This window comes from Mesoplodon densirostris, chromosome 2 (assembly GCF_025265405.1).
Source record: "Mesoplodon densirostris isolate mMesDen1 chromosome 2, mMesDen1 primary haplotype, whole genome shotgun sequence".
Classification (NCBI taxonomy): Eukaryota; Metazoa; Chordata; class Mammalia; order Artiodactyla; family Ziphiidae; genus Mesoplodon; species Mesoplodon densirostris.
The window spans coordinates 155,316,822-155,336,460 of NC_082662.1; the positions used below are offsets into that span (position 1 = coordinate 155,316,822).

General features: G+C 36.7%; 1 protein-coding gene across 2 annotated transcripts in view; it reads right to left on the reverse strand.

Annotated features, from left to right (window-relative positions):
* The window catches only part of TOR1AIP1 (torsin 1A interacting protein 1), a 46,722-nt gene that overhangs the window by 18,280 nt on the left and 8,803 nt on the right, over positions 1–19,639 (reverse strand). Inside the window, exons 4-6 of one of the 2 annotated variants that reach the window (XM_060091186.1) lie at positions 19,358–19,402; positions 1,825–1,866; positions 903–995 (exon numbers count right to left, since the gene is read on the reverse strand). In XM_060091186.1, coding sequence (XP_059947169.1) covers positions 903–995; positions 1,825–1,866; positions 19,358–19,402 — 180 coding nt within the window. The remainder of the gene's footprint in view (positions 1–902; positions 996–1,824; positions 1,867–19,357; positions 19,403–19,639) is intronic. The other variant, XM_060091187.1, reaches the window with a different exon arrangement.

Here is a 19,639-nt window from a genome sequence, read left to right on the forward strand (position 1 = left end):
TAAAATTATTTATTATTTACACTGTTTACAAATTTAATCAGCACCCTCATAAGTCTCAAGTTGGTATTTTTTTCTCTTCAGTCAGTTCTTTCCTTGAATAAACTTAAACATCAGTTCACACGAACAATCAGAAATTGTTATTGCTAACTGGATGTGAATTTGAACAATTCAGAGATAAAAGGAGTAATCTAAGTTTATTAAAACTTCCTAAAAGCTAACTAACACTCCTGATAGTGTGGTGAGTCAATGCCAGTGTGATCAGTTTTTCTATAAACATTTTTTTTAAATTTTTAATTTAATTTTTATTTATTTATTTTTGGTTGCATTGTGTCTTCGTTGCTGCACACAGGCTTTCTCTAGTTGCAGTGAGCGGGGACTACTCTTTGTTGTGGTGCACAGGTTTCTCACTGCAGTGGCTTCTCCTGTTGCAGAACATGGGCTCTAGGTGCGTGGGCTTCAGTAGTTGTGGCATGTGGGCTCAGTAGTTGTGGCTCGCAGGCTTAGTTGCTCCGTGGCATGTGGGATCTTCCTGGAGCAGGGCTCGAACCAGTGTCCCCGGCACTGGCAGGCAGATTCTTAACCACTGTGCCACCAGGGAAGTCCCTCTATAAAATTTTTTTTAAAACCACAAATAACTCTTCTTTTGAGCACAAAAATATCTTATGTTCTATAAACAACAAAGTAAAAGTGATTTGTTTGTTTAGATATTACATTACTAATCAGATGTATACATGGAATCAGTAATTTAAAAAAATGTTTAAAAGCACAAAACTTTTTAAAAAGTAGTTTTAATAAATACTTTAAAATACTTTTTAAAAAAGCAAATTCACAGAATACCTGTATACTTTAACTAAAAATACAGCTCCTACGATAAGAGCCATATGTACATAAAGCAATGTTACCTCCAGACTCAACAGAATCCCCGGACACGGATCTGAACTTAACAACTGTAACATCACTGTCAGAGCTGTCTTGATCATCTTCCTCCGTTTCCCCTAAAAAGAAATAAAAATATACTAGTATAGTCTTTATTCTAAGGCTCTGAAGATCTGGATTAAAAAATAAAAACAAGTAATTCAACATTAAAATGAAGCCTTTTAAATAATCGGATATAGAATTGCTATTTATTATGCTTACTATCCTGAGTCACAAAGTTCTAAATAAGCTAAAATTGAGCTCATTTATTTTATTTTCTCTGAGGTAAATAATTATATCCGCAACGAATATTCAATAAGATTATATTCTGAGGCTTTAATGTAGAGTTGAAAAGTAAACAAATGAACATTAAATAGAAGAAACGTTTTGTCTTATGGGGAGGAAAAGTACATATAGTTAGTGTATAAATTCAGACAATATTAGTATATGCATGTATATGTGTTTGCATATATGTGTGTGTGTTTACAAACAGGGTGTGTGGATACATACACCCGTACACAAACATTTCAGTATGCAGGTGATTAATCTCAGATTACGGTGAACTTAAAAATGGACTAAATTTTACCGTACTATTCAAACATAGACTGGTTATGAGAATTTGAAAACTGATTATTTGAATACCATAATCAAAGGCCAGCACATGCCAGAACAGAAAATATTAGCTTTGCTTAAATTAACTCAAACAAACAAAAGATGCTTAAAATGCACAGAAAGGCTATCATTCTATCCTATTTTACCTGTCCATTTAACAGTTCAGATAAGCATGAATTTTTTTTCCCAAAAAGACACGATTTTCTGCTCTCTCTCTTAAGTACTTAGCAAAATTGCTTCTAATCTTAACAACAAAAAGATTTAGAATATATTGCATGATATTTTAAGAGAAAATACCTTCTTCTGAGAAATTGACCTTCTGTGGGACACTGGTGGCTTCTAGAAGAGAGAAGCACACATGCTGTATGTAACATCATAAGCCAAAGCTCAGGAATAAATAAGAGCATTTAATTTAGGGAAGTGAACATTACATCACACCAATTATACTTTTTTTGTTAAATTATAAAAAAAGAATCAATTAATTCCCTTTACATTATTTCAGGAATAAGTCTGCTACAAACTCGGGTCAGAAAGAGTTTACTGTTCCTTCACCCTGAGGTCTGTTTGTATTATAAAATGTAACCTGTGTTTGCAGAAAACATGAAACTCTATGTTGATAAATACAGTCCCTATAGGTTTACTGTATTCTTATTCTCATATCTGCTAGATTCCCTATACTCTTTTGAAAAGCCAACCACAGCAGTAGAGTTGAAAAACCAGTTCTTTAATGAATCAGTGCATCCAAAGAGGATGTAAGAAAGGTAAAGAAACTCTCCTAGTTCCAGCAGGTCCACATACACCACTATTTCTAAGAGCTAGAGAATCTGGACAAAGATAAACGAGCAAAATGTGTCAAACAAATGCAGTATTTTTACAGCGGCTATTCTGACTTTTATTTTTATATTTTTGGCCGTGCCCCGCAGCTTATGGTATCTTAGTTCCCCGACCAGGGATTGAACCCAGACCCTCGGCAGTGGAAGCGCAGAGTCCTAACCACTGGACCGCCAGGGAATTCTGTGATTTTTTTTTTTTTTAATAAAGGAAGATATACCCAAATGCAAGCATTGCACAATTGGGCTAAAACACTGCTGAATGATCATGTGAGAAGTAGTATGCTCCACAAAGCTGAAAATTTGTGTTTGCTCTCAGATTTTCTTCTATTGATTTTAACCCCTATTTGCTTTACAAAAGAAAAAAAAACTGTACTGTAGAAGGCAACTACTAAAACATTATATGGTGAATTTGGAAATACTTTTTTTTTTTTTGCGGTACGCGGGCCTCTCACTGTTGTGGCCTCTCCCGTTGTGGAGCACAGGCTCCGGACGCGCAGGCTCAGCGGCCATGGCTCACGGGCCCAGCTGCTCCGCGGCATGTGGGATCTTCCCGGACCAGGGCACGAACCCGTGTCCCCTGCATCGGCAGGCGGACTCTCAACCACTGCGTCACCAGGGAAGCCCTGGAAATACTTTTTAAAAATCAGTTTAATTAGATTGGTATAATACTAGTCAAACTACTCTTAATAGTGGCAAGTGCAAATCAGTATTTGCCAACATTTTTGCTATAAAAAAAATTAACCCTGAGAAAATTGTTAGTAATACTATGCTACTCTTTCCTTAGAAAGACTGTCTTTTCGTTTTATCTTTTTTCTCCAAGCAGAAAAATGGAAAGTCAAACTTGTCTTAGTGCTATTCCCTTAAAATGTTAATATTTCCATTCACATAAAAAGGTATTGTTCCCTTTTTGAAGTTTTGTTTTCTAAGTGCATAACTATTACAGTATTTCTTTTTTGGACAGCTGTTTTGCTTTATTCATTTATACAACTATTCACATAGCATGCAAACAAAAAATATTTTCTTAAGAGTCAATGGTCATGTCTTAGTTATTATTTTAATAATAGTAAGTCCTTAATATTTTCATGTTGCTAGTTAGTTTTCAAAAAACTTCATGTCTGTTATCTGATTCCCATAATGTCATAAGGGAATACTATCATAGGTAAGGCTCAAAGATACTAAGTGACTTGTCTAAGGGTGTCAGGAATAACAAGGGACAAAAAAGGACTTGAATACAGGCCCTTCTGATTCCTAGTCTACTACCCTTCTACCACTGCATCAGTTTTGTTCATAATGGCACATAGTAAGCACTCAGTAATTTGTTTAAATTTATTTTTAAATTTATTTTTAAAATTCATTTTTAAAAGCAGTTTAAGATTCATGAAATTGAGGGGGAGAGAGATTTCCCATATGCTCCCTGTGCCCAGACATGCATAGTCTTCCCCATTACCAACATTCCTATCAGAGTGGTACATTTGTCACAACTGATGAACCTATACAGACACATCGTAATCACCCAAAGACCATAATTTACATAACAGCTCAATCTTGATGTTGTACCTTCTGTGGGTTTAGACAAATGTATAATGACATGTATCCACTATTATGATATCATAGAGTATTTTTACTGTCCTAGAAATCTTCTGTGCTCTACCTATATTCATTGCTCCCCCATCTCCCACCCCCACCCCAAACCCTTGGCAATCACTGATCTTTTTATTGTCTCAAGAGTTTTGCCTTTTCCAGGATATCATATAGTTGGAATCATACAGTATGTAGCCTCTTCAGATTGGCTTCTTTCACTTAGTAAGATTCACTTAAGTTTCCTCCATGTCTCTTCATGGCTTGATAGCTCTTAACACAATAATATCCCATTGTCTGGATGTTTATTTATCCACTCACCCATGGAAGGACATCTTGGTTGTTTCCAAGTTTTGGCAATTATGAATAAAGCTGCCATATGTGTGTGCAGGTTTGTGTGTGGACATAAGTCTTCAAGCCTTTTGGATAAATATCAAGGAATGTGATTGCTGGATTGTATGGTAAGAGTATGTTTAGTTTTGTAAGAAACTGTAAAACTAACTTCAAAGTGGTTGGACCATCTTACATTCCCAACAGCAATGAATAGGATTTCCTGTTGCTTCATATCCACATAAGCATTTGGTGTTGTTAGTGAAGGTATGTAGTGGTATCTCGTTTTCAATTTCATTTCCCTGATGACATAAAATGTAGAGCAACTTTTCAAACGTTTATTTGCCACCTGTATATCTTCTTTGGTGAGGTGTCTGTTACGGACTTCAACCCATTTTTAAATCAAGTTGTTTTCTTATTGTTGAGTTTTGAGAGGTCTTTGTATATTTTGGATAATAGCCCTTTCTCAAATATGTCATTTGCAAATATTTGCTCGCAATCTGTGGCCTGCCTTCTCATTCTCTTGATATTGTCTTTTGCTGAGCAGAAGTTATAATTCTAACAAAGTTCGGCTTATCAGTTATTTCTTTCATGGATAATGCCTTTGGTTTATACCTAAAAAGGCATCACCATACCCAAGGTCATCTAGATTTTTCTCCTATGTAATCTTCTAGTTTTATGGTTTTGTGCTTACATTTAGGTCTATGATCTATTTTGAGTTAATTTTTGTGAAAGGTGTTAAGGTCTGTGCTCAGATTCTTTTTTTTTTTTTTGCATGTGGATGTCCAGTTGTCCCAGTACCATTTGTTGAAAAGACTCTCTGTTCCATTGTACTGCCTTTGTTCCTTTGTCAAAGATCAGTTGACTATACGTGGGTCTACTTACAGGCTCTTTATTCTGTTCCAAGGATCTACTTGTCTATTCTTTTGACAATACCACATTGTCTCAATTACTGTAGCTTTAGGTTTAGTTTAGCTTGAGGCTGAGTACTGTCCTACTTTATTCTTCCAATATTGTGTTAGCTATTCTGGGTCTTTTGTTTCTCCATACAAACTTTAGGACTAATTTGTTGATATCCATGAATTAACTTGCTGGGATTTTGATTGGTGTTGCACTGAATCTACAGATTAAGTTGGGAAGAAATGACACCTTGACAATATTGAGTCCTCCTATCCATAAACATGGAATATCTCCCCATTTATTTAGCAGTTCTTTGATTTCATTCATCAAAGTTTTGTAGTTTTTTTCATATAGATCTTGTACATATTTTGTTAGATTTATATCTAAGTATTACATGTTGGGGTATGCTAATGGTAATTATATTGTGTTTCATTTTCAAGTATCTCTTGTTCACTACTGGTATATAAGACAGTGCTTGACTTTTGTATATTAACCTTGTATCCTACAACTTTGCATAACTGCATAAGTTCCAGAAGGTTTTTTGTCCATTCTCTTGGATTTTCTACATAGATAATCATGTCATCTGTGAATAAAGACAGTTTTATTTCCTCCTTCCCAATCTGTATACCTTTTATTTCCTTTGTCTTATTGCATTAGCTAGAACTTCCAGCACAATATTAAAAACTGGTGAGCAAGGACATCCTTGCCTTGTACCTGATGTTAGTACAAAAGCTTCCAGTTTCTTACCATTATTACACGTTAGCTGTAGTTTCTGTAGATAGTTTTTATCAAGTTGACAAAGTTTATCTCTATTCCTAACTGAGGATTTTTATCATGAATGGGTGTTGGACTCTTATCAAATGTTGTTTTCTGCATCTATTGATATGATCATATGATTTTTCCTTAGTCTGTTGATGTGCTGGATTATATGAATTGATTTTCAAATGTCAAACCAGCCTTGCATACCTGATAAATCCCATTTGGTTGTAGTGTATTAATTCTTTTCATACTTTTAAAAATTTGATTTACTAACATTTTGTTGAAGGTTTTTGCATCTTTGTTCATGAGAAACATTTTTTAAACATCTAAAGAAATTTAAGTAACATTGATCTGTAAGTTTCATGTGTACAGCATTTTATTTCTACTTCTATATACCCTACAATGTGCTCACAACCACAGACTTATTTTCTGGGACTTCCCTGGTGGCGCAGTGGTTAAGAACCCACCTGCCAATGCAGGGGACACGGGTTCGATCCCTGCTCCGGGAAGATCCCACATGCAGCAGAGCAACTAAGCCCATGTGCCACAACTACTGAGCCTGTGCTCTAGAGCCCGCGGAGCCACAACTACTGAGCCTGTGTGCCACAACTACTGAAGCCCATGCACCATAACGAAGAGTAGCCCCCACTTGCTGCAACTAGAGAAAGCTCGTGTGCAGCAATGAAGACCCAATGCAGCCAAACATAGATAATAAACATTTATTTTAAAAAAACCTTATTTTCCATCTACCACCATACAGTTGATCCCCTCCCACTTCCCCTTCCCCACTGCCCCTTCCCCTCAGATAACCACTACTTTGTTCTATCTACATGTTTGTTTTTGTTTGGTATGTTCATTTATTTTTAAATGTTTATTCATTTTTTTATATTCCCCATATGAATGAAATCATATGTATGTCTTCCTCTGTCTGACTTAGCTCACTTAGCATAATGCCCTCAAGGTCCATCCACACTGTCACAAATAGCAAAATTTCACCTTTTTTATGGCTGGGTAGTATTCCATTTTATACATATACCACATCTTCTTTATCCATTCATCTGTTGATGGGCACTTGGGTTGTTTCTGTACCTTGGCTATTGTAAATAATGCTGTGATGATTATGGGGGTGGGTGGTGGTGCAGATATCTCTTCAGATTAGTATCTTCATATTCTTTGGATAAATGCCCAAAGTAGGATAGCTGGATCATATGGTAGTTCTATTATTAATTTTTTGAGGAATCTCTAAATAGTCCTCCATAGTGACTGTACCAACTTACATTCCTACCAACAATGCATGAGGGGGTCCCTTTTCTCCATATCCTTGCCAACACTTGTTAATTCTTGCCTTTTTGAGAATTCTAACAGGTGTGAGGTGATATCTCACTGTGATTTTGATTTGCATTTCCCTAATTATCAGTGATGTTGAACATTTTTTCATGTGCCAGTTAGCCATCTGTATGTCTTCTTAGGAAAAATGTCTATTCAGCTCCTATGCCCAATGTTTTTTTTTTTTTTTTTTTTGCGGTACACGGGCCTCTCACTGTTGTGGCCTCTCCCATTGAGGAGGATAGGTTCCGGACGCGCAGGCTCAGTGGCCATGGCTCACAGGCCCAGCCGCTCCGTGCCATGTGGGATCTTCCCGGACTGGGGCACGAACCCATGTCCCCTGCATTGGCAGGCGGACCCTCAACCACTGCACCACCAGGGAAGCCCCTATGCCCAATTTTTAATCAGGTTGTTTGGGGTTTTTTGTTTTTGAGTTGTATGAGTTCTTCATATATTTTGGAATATTAACCCCATATTTGATATGTCATTTGCAAATACTTTCTCCCATTCAGTAGGTTGTCTTTTCATTCTATTGATGGTTTCCTTTGCTGCAGAAGCTTTTTAGCTTGATGTAATCTCACTTGTTAAATTTTGCTTGTGTTTCCCCTGCATGAGGAGACGTATCTAGGAAGATACTGCAAAGACTGATGTCACAGAGCATATTGTCTCTGCTTCTTCTAGAAGTGTACGGTTTCATCTTATATTCAAATATTTAGTCCATTTTGAGTTAGTTTTTGTGTATGGTTTGGTCTAGTTTCATTTTTCTGCATTTGGGTGTCTAGTTTTCCCAATGCCATTAATTGAAGAGACTATCCTTTTTCCATTGTATGTTCACTGCTCCTTTGTCATAAATTATCCATATGTGTGTGGGCTTATTTCTGGGTTCTCAATTGTGTTCCATTGATCTATGTATGTTTTCCTGCCATAGCAACCATGCTGTTTCTATGTCTTTGTGGTATAGTCTGGAATCAGGGAGTGTGATACCTCCAGCTTTGTTCTTTTTTCTCGGGACTGCTTTGTCTACCTGGGGACTTTTGTGGTTCTACATAAGTTTTAAAACTTTTTGTTCTTTTCTGTGAAAAATGTTTTTGGGATTTTGATAGGGATTGCACTGAATCAGTAGTTTGCTTTAGGTAATAAGTACATTTTGACAATTTTAATTCTTCCAATCCATGAGCATAGAATATCTTGCCATTTATTTGTGTCTACTTCAATTCAACAGTGTCTTATATTTTTCACTGTACATGCCTTTTACCTCCATGATTAAATTTACTTCCAGGTATTTTGTTATTTTTGTTGTAACTGTAAATGACATTGCTTGCTTTCTTTCTTTTAACATTCTTATTGGAGTATAATTGCTTTACAATGGTGTGTTAGTTTCTGCTTTATAACAAAATGAATCAGCTATACATATACATATATCTCCATATCTACTCCCTCTTGTGTCTCCCTCCCACCCTCCCTATCCCACCCACCTAGGTAGTCACAAAGCACCGAGCTGATCTCCCTGTGCTATGCACATTGTTTTCTTAGTCGCTCTGCAGCATGTGGGATGCTCTTGGACCAGGGCTCAAACCTGTGTCCCCTGCATTGGCAGGCAGATTCTTAACCACTGCATCACCAGGGAAATGCCCAGATTTTTATATATTGATTTTACATCCTGCAACTTTATTGTATTCATTTATTATTTCTACTTCTTCCTTCCCAATTTGGACACCTTTTATTTCTTTTTTCTTAGCTAATTGCTCTGGCTAGGACTTCCAATACTATGTTGAATAGGAGTGGTAAGAGTGCACATCCTCGTTTTATTCCTGATCTTAGAGGGATATCTTTCAATTTTTCACCATGGAGTATCATGTTAGTTGTGGGTTTATCATATACGGCTTTTATTATGTTGAGGTATGCCCCTACTATACCAACTTTAGAATTTTTATCATAATCAGTATTGAATCTTGTTAAATGCTTTTTCTGCATCTACTGAGATGATCTTATGGCTTTTATACTTCATTTTATTAAGGTGGTGTATCACGATGATTGATTTAATAATGTTGAACCATCCTTGAATGGAATAAATCCCACTTGATCATGGTGTAGATCTTTTCAATATATTGTTGAATTCAGTTTGCTAATATTTTGTTCAGGATTTTTGCATCTATGTTCACCAGAGATACTGGACTGTGATTTTTTGTTGTTGTTATCATCCTCTGGTTTTGGTATCACGGTGACATTGGCCTCTTAACACATTATTGACCAGGGGATTTCTGCAGAAACTAACGCCTGTGGCATCTCTGGTCAATAATGTGTTAAAGTGAGTTAGGAAGTATTCCCTTTTTTCAGTTTTATGGAACAGTTTGAGAAGGATAGGTATTAAATCTTCATCAAATGTTTGGCAGAATTCGCCTGTGAAGCCATGTGGTCCTGGACTTTTGTTTTTTGGGAGTTGTTTGATTACTGTTTCAATCTCTGTACAAGTGATCAGTCTATTCAGATTTTCTATTTCTTCCTGATTCAGTCTTGGAAGGTTGTATGATTCTAAGATATTGTCCATTTCTTCTAGGCTGTGCAATTTGTTGGTGTATAGCTGTTAATAATACTCTCTTATAATCCTTTGTATTTCTGTGGTACCTGTTTTTTTTCCTCTTTTGTTTCTAATTTTATTTATCAGAGCCTTGTTGTTTTCTTCCTTAGTGAGTCTAGCTAACAGTCTGTCAATTTTGTTTATCTTTCCAAAGAACCAGCTCTTAGTTTCATTGATCTTTTCTACTGTCTTTTTAGTTTCTTATTTATTTCTGCTCTTATCTTTACTTTCTCCTTAATTATACTAATTTGGGGGTTCATTTGTTCTTCTTTTTCTAGTTTCTTTAGGTGTAAGGTAAGATTGTTAAAGATTTTTCCTGTTTCTTGAGGTAGACCTTATTGATATAAACTTCCCTTCTTGTAAAGCAACCATACTCCAATAAAAATTAATTTTAAAAAAAGACATGGATGTACTCTGTAATGATCAATATGGGAAAAGAATCTTAAAAAAGTGGATATGTGTATAACAGATTCACTTTGCTGTAAACCTGAATCTAACACAACATTGTAAATCAACTATATTCCAATAAAAATAATTTAAAATAAAAATTAAAAAAAACCTTCCCTCTTTTACTCCATCCCATAGATTTTGGTATACTGTATTTTCATTTACATTTGTTTTCAAGTAATTTTTTTATTTCTCCTTCAATTTCTTCATTGATCCAATAGTTGTTCAGTTTCCATATATTTGTAATTTTTCTAGTTTTCTTCTTGTAGCTGATTTCTAGTTTCATTCCATTGTGGTAAGAGAAGATGGCATATGACTTCAATCTTCTTAAATTTATGGAAACTTGTTTTATGTCCCAACATATCGTCTATCCTTGAGAAAGTTCCACGTTCACTTGAGAAGAATGTATATTCTGCTGTGTTTGGATGGAATGTTGTTTAAAAATCTATCAACTCCATCTGGTCTAATGTTTCATTTAAGGCCAGTGTTTCCTTGTTGACTTTCTGTCTGAATGATCTGTTATCACTGTTACGTCTTCTTGATAAATTGTCACTGTTATGTCTTCTTGATAAATTGTCTCCTTTATTATTACATACTGTTCATTTTTGTCTCATTACCTTTTTTGGCTTGAAGTCTACTTTTTCTGATACGAGTATGGCTATACCAGCTTTCTTTTGGCTGCTATTTGCTTGATGTAACATCTTCCATCCCTTTACTTTTAGCCTATGTTTGTCTTTAGAGCTATGTCTTCTAGAGGAAACATATAGTTGTTTTTCAATCCATCCAGCTACTGTGTCTTTTGATTGGTGAGTGCAATCCATTTATATTTAGGGTGATTATTGATAGATAAGGACATAGTACTGCCATCATATCTTTTTTTGTTTTTTTTCTGGTTGATCTATACCTTGTTTCTCCTAGTGCTTCTGTCTGGCAATTTTTTTTTTTCTTTTTTGATGTGGACCATTGTTTTCAAGTCTTTACTGAATTTGTTACAATATTGCTTCTGTTTCATGTTTTGGTTTTTTGGCCATGAGGCACGTGGATCTTAGCTCCCCAATCAGGGATTGGACCCACACCCCCTGCATTGGAAGGTGAAGTCTTAACCACTGGACCACCAGGGAAGTCCCCTGTCTGCCATTTTGGTTTGGTGGTTTTCTAAGATATTTTTCTCAGTTTCCTCTCGTTATGTTGTGTGTCTCTGCTCCACATTAATGTTCTGTGTTTATCCTGAGGTTTGTATAAAACATCTTAGTTAAAATAGTCCTTTTTCTACTGATATCTTCATTTACCTATACAAGTTCTGTCCTTTTCCCCTTTTATGTTTTTGTTGTCTTAAGTTATTCCTTTTTATGTTGTGAGTTTGTTATCAAAGTGAGATAGTTATATTATTCTGCTTTTTTTCTCCCTTTAACCTTTATGTGATGATAGAGGGTTTAAAAAATTTGATAGACCGTTGCAATTTTCTAGTTCTATTTATCACCTTGCTCAAAGTTTTGTATATTTTGGCCACTTTGTTTCTGGTTGAAGAGCTCCTTTCAATAGAGCTTGCAAGGCAGGTTTAATGCTGATGAACTCCTTCAGCTTTTGTCTGGAAAAGTCTTTTTCTCCTTTATATGTGAATGTTAACTTTGCTGGATAGAGTATTCTTGTGTGACAGTTCTTATCTTTCAGTATTTTGAGAATGTCATTCTACTCCTGGCCTGTAGGGTTTCTGCTGAGAAATCCACTGATAGCCTAATGGGGGGTTCCTTTGTATGTAGGTCACCATTATTTTTTCCCTGGCTGCCTTTAGAATACTGTTATTGAATTTTGACAATCTTAATATTATGTCTTGGAGGAGGTCTTTTTGCATAGAGGAGGTCTTTTTTGCATAGAGGTAATTAGGTGTTCTCTTAGCCTCATGGGCTTGTATATGTAGCTCCTTCCCTAGGTTTGGGAAATTCTCAGCTATTATTTCTTTAAATAACCTCTCTGCTCCCTTCTTCTTCTGGGATACCCATTATCCTAATGTTGCCCTTCCTAAAAGAGTTGGACTTCTCTCATAGGATTTCCTCGTTTTTAAAACATCTTATTTCTCTTTCCTCTTCTACTTGTATCATTTCTAGATTTCTATTTAGAGGCCACTTCCCACCATCGGGGGAAGGGGAGAGGACGGAGGGGGCAGAGGGAGCTGGAGTCATGCAGGCAACTCTACCTTGTCTGTTGTAAGGTTTGCAGGCTCTGCCACTGTGAATAGGAGGTGGAGGGGGCTGTGGATGTGCACACCTCAGCAGCTGTTGTGATGGGGTCCTAGGCCCCACTGCTGCTACCCACCAGTTACTTGTGGCCATGGGTGCTGGTGCAGTCAGTTGGCTCGAGTCATGCATGTAGCCTTTCTTGCAGTTACTGGGTTCTCTGAAGCTGTGGGCTCTGCTGTCCCATCAAGGGACTCAAATTGCAGGCCCCATCTCCACTGTTCCCTCAGTTCCACTTCCACTCACTAAGTGTTAAAATTCACCCAGCTCTAGATGTACAGCTGTGTGGAATTCTCCAGCATCCTGTTGTTTTGGGCAGAGGCACCTTTGTTAAGTTGTGGATGTTTCACTGGTTGTAGAGTGAAGGGGAGAGACAAAGGTAGATGCTTCACTCTACTGTGTTTCTGACATTGGCCTATAGCTTTTTCTCAGGATGTTTTCATCTGGTTTTGGTATTAGCGTAATGCTGGCCTCACAGAATGAGTCAGGAAGTAATTCTTCTGCTTCTATACTCCAAGAGATTGTAGAGAATTGGTAAAATTTCTTCCTTAAATGTTTGATAGAATTCACTAGGAAACTCATCTGGGCCTGGTGCTTTCTGTTTTGGAAGGTTATTAATTATTGATTCAATTAACTTAAGAGATATAGATCTATTTGGATTACCTATTTCTTCTTGAGTGAGTTTTAGCAGATTATGTCTTTCGAGGAATCAGTTCATTTCACCTAGGTTATCAAATCTGTGGCATAGAGTTGTTCATAATATTCCTGTGTTATCCTTTTAATTTCTATGGGATCTATAGTGTCCCCTCTTTTATTCCTGACATCAGTAATTTGTGTCCCACTTTTTTTCCTCCTTTTTTTTTTCTTCTTTCCTTTTCTTTATTTCTTAGTTAGCTTGGGTAGAGGCTTCACCTCTGAAGGATAGTTTTGCAAGGTACAGTATTCCAGGTTGGTGGGGTTTTTTTCTTTGAACACTTTAAATCTTTCACTCCAATCTCTTGCTTGCATGGTTTCTGAGGAGATGTTAGACGTAATTCTGACCTTTATTCCTTCCAGGTCATGTGTTGTCTCCCTCTGACTTCTTTTGGGATTTTTTTCTTTATTTTTGACATTCTGTGGTTTAAAAAGGATATGCCTAAGTGTATTTTTATTTTTTGGCATTAATCCTGCTTGGTGCTTGTGAGCTCCCTGGATCTGAATTTAGTGTTTGACATTAATTTGTGAAATTCTCAGTCATTATTATTTCAAACATTTCTTTGTTCCTTTCTTCTCCTTCTATTTACATTATGCATGCATTATTACACCTTCTGTAGCTGTCGCACAGTCTAGGATATTCTGTATTATTCAGTCATTGTTCTCTTTGATTTTTGGTTTCAAGGATTCTATTTTTTTTAATTGAGATATAACTGATACTTAACATTGTGTTATGGGTAAGGTGTACAATGTGTTGATTTGATACATTTATATATTGCAATATGATTATCATCATAGCACTTACTAACACATCATGTCACATAATTATAATTTCTTTGAGGATTCTGTTGATATATCCTGTAGAGATTCTTTCCTTAGCCATGTCCAGTCCAATAAGCCCACCAAAAGCATTCTTCATTTCTGTTACAGTGCTTTTTCATCTGTAGCATTTCTTTTTGATTCTTTCTTAGGATTTCTATCTCTTGGCTGACATCGTTTTTCTGTTCTTGCATGCTGTCTACTTTATCCATTACAGCCCTTAGCATATTAGTCATAGTTGTTTTAAATTCCTGGTCTGATAATTCTAACATCCCTGCCACGTCTGGTTGATGTTGCTGTATCTTTTCAAATTGTGTTTTCTGCATTTTGGCATGTTTTGTAATTTTTTCTTGATAGCTGGACATGCTGTACTGGGTGAAAAGAACTGCTGTAAATAGATCTTTAGTAAGGTGGTGGTCAGGTGTTGGGGAAGGGGAAGTATTCTATAGCTCTAGGTCTCTGTTTTTAGTTAAGCTTATGCCTCTGGACTGTGAACTTCAAAACAGTTCCTCACTTTTTTTCCCTTCCCCTTTAGGTGTGACAGGATGTTCAGAGTGGTCTGGTGTTGGGTATTTCCCTTCCTTCAGGTCAGTCGGGCTTTGATAATAGAGTAGGTTAGGGTCCAGTTAACTAGATTTCCCTGAAGGCTTGCCTTGTTAAGAAGAACAGAATGCCCTGGCATATTTCAAAATGTTTCCTTTCTCCCTCTACCTTGCATAAGTACAAGGGAATTTTTTGCTGATATTCATTATAGGAGCCTGGCTGAGCTTCTGGAGGTAAATTTCACAATACAGTAGGGGCCCACCTTTGACTGGGTCCTCCTGGAATTTTTAACTCTTCAGACTTGTCCACGCTGAGCCTCCAACAATTCACCAACTGCAGCTCAGATTTTCCTACCCAGCTACCTACCCAGCTACTACCTCCTGCAGAGGCTTCTGCTTGTGAATCTTGGCTCCAGTAAGCCACGACTTCCTATGTTTGTCTGTTTCTCCAATCTTGGGGTCAGTGGTTTTACCTGCGTCATCTCCTCTCATGGATCTAAGAGTTGTTGATTTTTCAGTTGTCAGTTTTTGACTTGTTATTAGGCTGAAGTGGTGACTTCCAAGCTCCTTACATGTGGAACCAAAAAGTCTTCCTCAATAATTTTATTTATTTATTTATTTATGGCTGCATGGGGTCTTCGTTGCTGCGTGCAGGCTTTCTCTAGTTGCAGCGAGTGGGGGCTACTCTTCACTTCAGCACGCAGGCTTCTCATTGTGGTAGCTTCTCTTGCGAAGCATGGGCTGTAGGCGTGCGGGCTTCAGTAGTTGTAGCAAATGGGCTCAGTAGTTGCGGCACATGGGCTTAGTTGCTCCGCAGCATGTGGGATCTTCCCAGACCAGGGCTTGAACCCACGTCCCCTGCACTGGCAAGCAGAGTCTTAACAACTGCACCACCACCAGGGAAGTCCCTTCCTCAATAATCTTTTGAATAAATGAATGAATGATGGGAAAAGGCTGAGATGTGAATTCCTCCTAAAATGAGAGGTTCCAACAACACCTAAGTGTAAGTCATGTAATACAGCAGCTTGGCTAAAGTTACATTTATATTAGGGCATTATGTTTTATATAGCTTAAAAATTATTTGGTGTAGCAAACTATGTTTAAGGCTGAACTGATTTTTGAATCTGCGTTAATGGAAAGATAAGTATGTTGAAGATTTATATTCATTCACCCAACTATCAGAAAAAATAAATTACACAGTAATCCTTCCCTTTTTCATCCTGATACAATTTATTCCCATAATAGTTTTGAAGTTCCAGGTCAATTTGTCTAGAGCCAATTAACTAATAATCAGTCCTTCATATACCAGGTTGCCTAAAATTCAATCTCCTTTTTTTCTGTTTATGTTAGTGTTCTAATTAGCATGGGGGAGGATTTAAGAATTATTTTTTAACCAGCTTATGTAACGGAGTTCCCCATTTACTTTTAATACTTCTAATATGTTATTATCATATTTGAAGTATTTAATTTATTTTTGAACACTTTAAAGACTTTTAATCTGTGTCTAAAAATCCTTTCCTTAGAATTCCATGTTCCTAACAGTAAATATTTATCAGCACTATACAAGACATAAACAATAACTTGTCAAGCTAGGCTATCTTGATAACATCACTAAGAACAAAAAATGGTATTATTTTGTGCCTTACAATCCAGTAATATTTTATGAATTAGACAGCTTAAATAATAATAAATCTTGTACATTTGACAAGTAATCATCATTGTAATAGGCTTTTGTCTTGGCTTTATATATATTTTTAAACATGTTTCTCACTCTAGAAAATGAAACTCTAGAAACCCAAGTCTACCGATTTAGAGTCATTCTGAAAATTATTTAACATAAAATATCTCAAAGAGCCACAGTTACTGTGAGTGTTGCCTCTAATGTAAAGGAGTTTCTCATATTGCCTGAACTCTAAAGGTAAAAGAGTGACATTCTATTACAAAACAATTACTAGTATTGGCGATATTTGTAATTCTCCTTCCCCATTTTGCCTGCTATTCATCCTTCAAAATTCAATTCAAATGCCAGCTCCATAAAACCTTCCTGACCTCTTCCAGAGTAGGGAACTTCTCTAGGCTACCATATATATATATACCACTATTTTAATACTTAAAACAATTTTCGTTTTTTTAACCCAAGCTGCAGAGAATGTACAGATAAATATTCAAATACAATCTCAAATACAATCTCATGGTGAATCAGCAGTATCTATGACTACATAGCTTTTAATTTCATTTCCCTCTTTTGTCATTCAGCTTCCTTTATTTTAAACTTCTTGGCTGCTACATGTGGAAGGTTAGAGCATTTAAAAAAAATTTTTTTTAAAAAGGTTTACTCTTGGGGCTTCCCTGGTGGCGCAGTGGTTGAGAGTCTGCCTGCCGATGCAGGGGACACGGGTTCGTGCCCCAGTCCGGGAAGATCTCACATGCCGCGGAGCGGCTGGGCCCATGAGCCATGGCTGCTGAGCCTGCGCGTCCGGAGCCTGTGCTCCACAACGGGAGAGGCCACAACAGTGAGAAGCCCGCGTACCGCAAAAAAAAAATAAAAATAAAAATAAAAATAAAAAGGTATTACTCTTCCCTACACTCATGCAGAAACTTTAAGAAATTAAAATCCCATTTGGAGCAATAATACCCTTAATCAAAAAAAGTTATTAAATTATAAAATCTGTGGCTTTTAGACAAATGGCAATAATTAAATGTGCTATTAAGGAGGTGTCACTTTTCTAACAACTTCAACCAATTAGGAGAAGGTACTTTCAGAAGTCCTAGGTCTTTATGTCTGCTGTAAACCACTTACAACCACTTCCTCTGCTGGGTGGAGACCATCCACTAACTGTATCACTTTCTGTTCACTTTCTTTTTCCTGGTCATCGTTTTTAAGAAAAACACAAAGTCCCAGATATATTTCTACTATAGACTTTCCTATTCCTAGAAACTTATGGAATGTGTTCGTGTGAGTAGTGAAGGGTACTCAAGGAAATATAAACTTCGCTTGTGTTGTGTCTGGGGACAAAGACATGAAGATTCAGAAGTGAGACTATCATGCCTTCTCAAAGAGAAGACTAGATAGAATACAGGAGAGTCACTATGTCTCCTGTCTTTTTGTGTTGTCAGGAAAACCTAGTGTGGAATGTTGTAATAAATCTATGTCCAGACAAGTATGGAACTCTCTGAACTTACTTAGAACAAACAAATGCTAATTTGGGCGATATGCTGTATTTATTTCTGCCACTGATAAAATCAGGGGTTGGCAAACTTTCTCCATCAAGGGCCAAATAGTAAATACTTTCGGCTTCTCTAGCCACATATGGTCTCTGTTACACACACACACACACACACACACACACACACACACACACACACACATATGTGTGTGTGTGAAAACGTAAAAATCTTTTCTTAGCTCACAGGCTGTACAAAAACAAGATTGCAGGTCAGATTTTACTCAGAGGCTGTAGTTTGTGGACCCCTGTTATAGGTACCTTCAAGAAAGGTACCTTTTAAGACTGTTCTATGACAATCATGTTTTGGAGAACAGAGTGAGGCTGCAAGAAAAAGAGAATAAAGAATAGTTTGGAAGTATCACTAGTGCTCATGCTCCATGAATAGCCATTTTATATACTCCAAGATGTACTAGCATTATTATTAAAAAAAAAAAAAAAGAGGGTGTCATTCCCTATATTGATCTCACAGAAATTCCCTTTAAGCTGGAAAGCACTTTTTTAAAGTTAGTTTTTATTATAAAGTACTTATAGAAATGATTTCTGGGCTTCCCTGGTGGCGCAGTGGTTGAGAGTCCGCCTGCCGATGCAGGGGACGCAGGTTCGTGCCCCAGTCCGGGAAGATCCCACATGCCGCGGAGTGGCTGGGCCCCTGAGCCATGGCCGCTGAGCCTGCGTGTCCGGAGCCTGTGCTCCGAAACAGGAGAGGCCACAAGAGTGAGAGGCCCATGTACCGCAAAAAAAAAAAAAAAAAAAAAGAAATGATTTCTAAATCTAGCATACAAAGAACATAAAAGTGCTAGATTATTTCAGCTCCAAGTTCTCTTCTAATTAAGATTCTGTGACTTAAAAATTTTTTTTCTAAGTTTTTAAATAGAGCATTTGAGAAACTGGTGGGTGAAAGTACACATGATAAGTTGTGTACTACAGGATCATTTTCAGTACCCAGACACTATAAATAATGAAGTCTCTAAAAAAAATTAGCCTGAGCTTAAGTGAAAGAAATTTAAAACAAGTTGCAACTATTTATAAAGAAAAATGAAGCTTCCCTCCTTTTGACTCATCTCCAAATTTAGAAAAGAATTGTAACCTAAGTCCAACCACAATCAATGTAAATTCACTTAAAGCTGCAGATCTTGGTAGCTCATGTCTTACACCAAGGCAAACACTGAAAAGAATATAAACCACTTCAACAAACATGGCAAAGAACACTGCACTTACCTTGAAAAAGCTCAAATTCACTTTCTAAATCAAGAAAAAACTTTAATTGGTAAATTGATATCCTTTTCTCCCGATAGTGTGAACTTGACTGCTAGTAAAAACTAAAATATATGTTCTTATATTTTCTTACATGAATTTAAACAATAATATAACAAAAGACATAATTTTACAGAGAATAAAAACCCAGGTGATTAAGAAAGTTTATGGTCATAAGGACACTGCCCCTCAAGCTGAGATAATGAACAAAGTAATATTCTCAAGCCAGTGACCAAATGAATGTACTCCTGTATTCTACTGATAATTAGAGACCTCAAAGAGAACCTACAAGAATTAGAGATAAACAAACCTAATTCACTCATTTTAGTATTTCCATTTGTTTTATATGACGAATCTGCAAGAGAGATAGCAAGAAAATGATTAGAGCTGAAAAAGAAATGCATCATATGGTTCTTTACCACAGGTTCATCATCAAAACCTTAACAGATTTTTATCATTTATAATACTTAAAAGGACAGCCACCTATCAAAAAAAAATCAACCGAATTCTTTTTTAAAGGGAATGATTGAGGAGTAGAAACCTCATGTGAAGATAAATAAGCTTCCTTTTTAGTTCCCACGATAAAGCACCC